Genomic DNA, 6,000 nt, shown 5'->3' on the forward strand with positions numbered 1-6,000 from the left:
GACCTGGTTTGTGAATGGTGTCCTGGGATGACCCGGTTTGTGAATGGTGTCCTGTGATGGTGTGGTTTGTGAATGGTGTCCTGCGATGACCTGGTTTGTGAATGGTGTCCTGGGATGACCTGGTTTGTGAATGGTGTCCTGATGACCTGGTTTGTGAATGGTGTCCTGGGATGACCCGGTTTGTGAATGGTGTCCTGTGATGGTGTGGTTTGTGAATGGTGTCCTGGGATGACCTGGTTTGTGAATGATGTCCTGGGATGACCTGGTTTGTGAATGGTGTCCTGTGATGGTGTGGTTTGTGAATGGTGTCCTGTGATGGTGTGGTTTGTGAATGGTGTCCTGATGACCTGGTTTGTGAATGGTGTCCTGTGATGGTCTGGTTTGTGAATGGTGTCCTGTGATGGTCTGGTTTATGAATGGTGTCCTGATGACCTGGTTTGTGAATGGTGTCCTGATGACCTGGTTTGTGAATGGTGTCCTGCGATGGCCTGGGGGTGTACAGGCCATAATTTTGAAAAATTGCAGATGACACTAAACTTGGATGTGTAGTAAACAATGAGGAAGATAGTAATAGACTTCAAGAGGATGCAGACAGGCTGGTGGAATGGGCAGACACATGGCAGAAATTCAAAGCAGAAAAGTGGGCAGACACATGGCAGAAATTCAAAGCAGAAAAGTGTGAGGCGATACATTTAGGTAGAAAGAATGAGAGACAATATAAACTAAATGGTACAATTTTAAAGGGGGTGCTAGAACAGAGAGACCTGGGGGCGTTTGTGTACAAATCATTGAAGGTGGCGGGACAGGTTAACAAGGCAGTTAATAAAGCAGATGGGATCCTGCGTTTTATAAATAGAGGCAGAGTACACAAAAGCCAGGAAGTTGTCCTAAACCTTTATAAAACACTGGTTAGGCCCCAGCTGGAGTATTGTGTCCAATTCTGGGCACCACACTTTAGGACGGATGTGAACGCCTTGGAGAGGGTGCAGGGGAGATTTACTAGAATGATTCCAGGGATGAGGAATTACAGTTGCGTGGAGAGACTGGATAAGCTGGGGTTGTTCTCCTTGGAGCAGAGAAGGCTAAGTGGAGATTTGATAGAGGTGTTCAAAATTATGAAGGGTTTAGTTAGAGTAAATAAGGAGAAACTGTTTCCAATGGCTGAAGGGTCGATAACCAGAGGGCACAGATTTAAGGTGACTGGAAAAGAACCAGAGGCGACATGAGGAAAAACTTTTTTACGCAGCGAGTGGTGAGGATTTGGAACGCGCTGCCTGATAGGGCGGTGGAGGCAGATTCAATAGGAGCCTTCAAAAGGGAATTGGATAAATACAGGAAGGAGAATAAATTGCAGGGATATGGGGAAAGAGCGAGGGAGTGGGACTAACTGGATTGCTCTTCGAAAGAGCTGGCACAGACTCGATAGGCTGAATGGCCTCCTCCTGTGCTGTACGATTCTATTTGCGTTTGCGGGATAGAATTCTATCCCGTTTGCGGGATCTTGCTGTGCACATGATTTCTGTCCCGTTTGCCTTCGTAACAACGGCGACTGCGCTTCAGCAGAAACCTTCCATGACATCTCAGTAACCTGGAAAAGGCACTGTAGCAACGTAAGTATTTGACGTCTTTTTAAACCAGCTAGCATGGGGGAAGGGAGAGATTTCATGGAATCGAAAAAATCATAGAATAATACAACACAGAAGCAGATCAACAACTGAGTTCAACAATTTCCGATCATAACCTCTGCCCCCATTTTTTCGTTGATGATTCTGCCATTCCCATTTACACCTCCTCTAGACCCATCTCTTGTTTCTTTACTTGTCCCATTACCATCTCCTTTTGCCTCGCTCCATCATCCCTTGTCATTTAATCCCTCCTGCCTTCCGCCCAATCACAGACCTTCCCTTTTCTTTCCTCTCCTCCCCCCCTTTCCCTGCCTCTGCACCTGCTTGCATCTCCCAACTTTATCCAGCTCTGACAAAAGATGCACTGCATGGGAACAGCACCACCTCCAAGTTCCCCTCCAAGTCACACACACCATCCTCACTTGGAAATATATCGGCTGATCCTTCATCGTCGTTGGGTCAAAATCCTGGAACTCCCTCCCCTAACAGCACTGTGGGAGCACCTTCACCACACGGACTGCAGCGGTTCAAGGCGGCGGCTCACCACCACCTTCTCAAGGGGCAACTAGGGACTGGCAATAAATGCTGGGCCTTGCCAGCGGTGCCCACATCCCATAAACGAATTTTTAAAAAGCTCACCGACCTGAAACATTAGCTCTGTTTCCCTCTCCACAGATGCTGCCTGACCTGCTGAGTATTTCCAGTATTTTCTGTTTTTATTTCAGATTTCCAGCATCCGCAGTATTTTGCTTTTGCAACACAGGAGGAGGCCATTCGGCCCATCATGCCTGTGCCAGCTCTTTGAAAGAGCTCTCCGATTAGTCCCACTCCCCTGCTCTTGCCCCATAGCCCTGAAAATGTTCCCATTTCTTCTGTGTAATGCAATAGTTTATAAAGAACACCTTTACAATTTCAGAGTGAATCCTCCCAGACACCTATGTATTATATTATAACTATACTGCGTAGCGCCCACACCTCCTGTCCGCAAACCTTACACCATTCACAAATGTCACAATTTTTGGTCACACTTTCTTGTCAACCTTCACCATTGTAAATTGCTATGTCAACAATTCCCATTCAATTTTCCTATGTCAATTGTCACAGTGTAGTGGCTGGCTTTGACCACTAGGTGGTGCTATGGAGAATGTTTCTAAAGTCTCCCAGCTCTGGTTATTTTACACAAAATATGCAGAGCTATGGGATTGAGGTTTAGAACTAGGCAGATTTTTTTTTTTTAAAACAATAATGCATCTTCTGCTTCTGTTTCATTGATTTCCAGAACTGCCTCTTGACCTTAACTGGGCTTCCTCCACCACCTTGGAAGTCGCCTCAATGCTTCCCTCCTCCCAATCACAAACCCTGGCCCTGCCATGTCTCCCCATCTTCTATCCTTATATTTCGTACGCTGCCTAAAAGGGTGGCGTGAGCAGATTCAATAGTAACTTATAAAAGGGAGTTGGATAGGGAAAAATTCACAGGGCTATGGAGAACATCAGAACTAGGAGCAGGAGTCGGCCATTCGGCCCCTCGAGCCTGCTCCGCCATTCAATGAGATCATGGCTGATCTTCGACCTCATCTCCACTTTCCTGCACGATCCCCAGATCCCTTGAATCCCTTAATATCCAAAAATCTCTCAATCTCTGTCTTGAATATACTCAACGACTGAGCGTCCACAGCCCTCTGGGGCAGAGAATTCCAAAGATTCACCACCCTCTGAGTGAAGAAATTCCTCCTCATCTCAGTCCTAAATGGCCGACCCCTTATCCTGAGACTGTGACCCCTGGTTCTAGACTCTCCAGCCAGGGGGAAACATCCTCCCTGCATCTACCCTGTCAAGCCCTGTAAGAATTTTGTATGTTTCAATGAGATCACCTCTCATTCTTCTAAACTCTAGAGAATATAGGCCTAGTCTACTCAATCTCTCCTCATAGGAAACCCCCCTCATCCCAGGAACCAGTCTGGTGAACCTTTGTTGCACTCCCTCTATGGCAAGTATATCCTTCCTTCGGTAAGGAGACCAAAACTATACACAATACTCCAGGTGTGATCTCACCAGGGCCCTATATAATTGCAGTAAGATGTCTTTACTCTTATACTCAAATCCTCTTGTAATAAAGGCCAACAGACCATTTGCTTTCCTAAGAGCAGGAGTGGGGGTGGGGGGAGAATGGGACTAATTGGAGGGCTCTTTCAAAGAGCCAGCACAGGCACGATGGGCCGAATGGCCTCCTCCTATGCCGTATTATTCTATGTAAAGAGCCAGCAGGGGCAGGATGGGCTGAATGGTCTCCTTCTGCGCTGTCATAGTCTAAGATATTGTTTTCCACTATCATTTCCTACCCAAATTACAGACTTTGAGCAAAAACGCATTACAATTCAAACAGTGGGGGTCTTCCCCCCCCCCCCCCCCCCCCCCTTTAGAGGGGGCATGCATTACCAAAAATCAGCTTGACAATTCACGAGTTTTACCCTTGAGAAGTTAAATCCACGCTATTCTCCTCCCCCTTCCTCCCTCCCTCCCAACCCCCTTCAGGCGGAATCCAAAAAAAAACCACAGGATGAAATAACAGCAGCAGATTGCCCTTCCCCTCCTCGCAGGAGAGCTTCCTTCAAGAGCCCGGGACAAGCTGGAGACCACAATGTCAGGCAAACGAGCAGGTGTAAGAGGCACCGCTTACTGCAATGCAGCCATTTGCATCCCCGAAATATCAGCCCCCCACCCCCCGCACACCCCATCTCTGCCCCCTCCCAAACAAATTAAATGACATTTTTTTTTGTTAGAGTGAGGGAGGGAGGGGGGGAAGGAATAAGAGAATAATAAATTGACAATATTCTCACCAGTTCAGCCCCCAAACACCTCAAGCACTCATTTACCAACTGGTTAGAGACCAGCCTTTCTGCTAAAATTTAAGATGGGTGTGAGACAGAGATGCAATTGACAGGAATCGATTTGAAATGAACATGAAAGGTGTTTTTTTGTTGTTTTTAAAACATTTTTTGGGGGGTGGGTGTGCTTGTTCTGGCTTTTTTGGGGGGCATTTATTTCAAATGAACAAATCCTTGTTTGCCCCCCCCCCCAGCCCCCATCTCTGTCTCTCTCTCTCACGTTCATTCTTTCTCTCACCTCCTCTCTGATTTCTTGTAGACTCGGGGTGGGTCCTCCATTCACAGCCACAGCCGCCGCCGACAACAACACACTCTGCATTCTCCCTTTCAGCCTCCCAGGCAGAAAGCGAGCCGAACGAAAACGCCATGTGCGAGCAGCCGGTTCATTTCCATCCAGCGACTCTCAAGGCTTGAAGGGCAGGCGGTGAGACCGGCTCTCCTAACACACTCGCCTCCTGCCCATACAGGCAACGCACGTTGTATGTCCCCCCCAAGAAAATTCCAGCTCTGCATTCAATTCTTGTCCAAGTCTCCCAGTGTGAATCTCAGACTCTGTGTGTGTGTGTGTTTCACACATGCAGAATGTAATACATACAAGGATGATTCAGATTTAAACTAAACTATAAATCCCCAGCAAAGTTTTTAAAATATATATAGGGAGATTATATAAATATGAAACTCCTTCGCCCTGCCTTATTGCCCCTGCACTCTCCTATTTATCTTTAATCCATCCAGCTGACGTCAGCTGTCATCTCCTGCAATATTTAAAGGGGACAGCGCCTGTTACTGGGCTGGGAGTCAGAAACTGCTCAGCATCCCAGTGAATCAGACGGTTCCTCCCTGTGCATGCATGTTTCCCCAATGGCACTGCCCTCCCGACATCAAGAAAAGCAAAATTGTGGAATCGGAGGAATTTGCGGCGCGGAAGGAGGCCATTCGGCCCATCGTGTCCGTGCCGGCCAACAAAGAGCTCTCCGGCCTAATCCCACTTCCCAGCTCTTGGTCCGTAGCCCTGTAGGTTACAAGTGCACATCCAAGTACTTTTTAAATGTGATGAGGGTTTCTGCCTCTCCCACCCTTTCAGGCAGTGAGTTCCAGACCCCCACCACCCTCTGGGTGAAAAAAGTTCTCCTCAACTCCCCTCTAAACCTTCTACCAATTACTTTAAATCTAAGCCCCCTGGTTATTGACCCTCTCTGCTAAGGGAAATAGGTCCTTCCTATCCACTCTATCTAGGCCCCTCATAATTTTATACACCTCAATTAAATCTCCCCTCAGCCTCCTCTGTTCCAAAGAAAACAACCCCAGCCTCTCCAATCTTTCCTCATAGCTAAAATTCCCCAGTGCTGGCAACATCCTCGTAAATCTCCTCTGTACCCTCTCTAGTGCAATCACATCTTTCCCGTAATGTGGTGACCAGAACTGCATGCAGTACTCTAGCTGCGGCCTAACTAGTGTTTTATACAGTTCTAGCATAACCTCCCCTGC

General features: G+C 47.4%; 1 protein-coding gene across 1 annotated transcript in view; it reads right to left on the reverse strand.

The window, feature by feature from the left end:
- The window catches only part of LOC147092814 (transmembrane protein 151B-like), a 42,230-nt gene extending 37,016 nt beyond the window's left edge, over positions 1 to 5,214 (reverse strand). The window contains exon 1 of the mRNA XM_085976056.1: positions 4,751 to 5,214. Coding sequence (XP_085832182.1) covers positions 4,751 to 4,831 — 81 coding nt within the window. The 5' untranslated portion in view covers positions 4,832 to 5,214. The remainder of the gene's footprint in view (positions 1 to 4,750) is intronic.
- Between the last annotated feature and the right edge of the window lie 786 nt (positions 5,215 to 6,000).

Source organism: Somniosus microcephalus, unplaced genomic scaffold (assembly GCF_052327205.1).
Source record: "Somniosus microcephalus isolate GS21.2 unplaced genomic scaffold, FLI_Smic_1.0 unresolved_chr2, whole genome shotgun sequence".
Taxonomy (NCBI): Eukaryota; Metazoa; Chordata; class Chondrichthyes; order Squaliformes; family Somniosidae; genus Somniosus; species Somniosus microcephalus.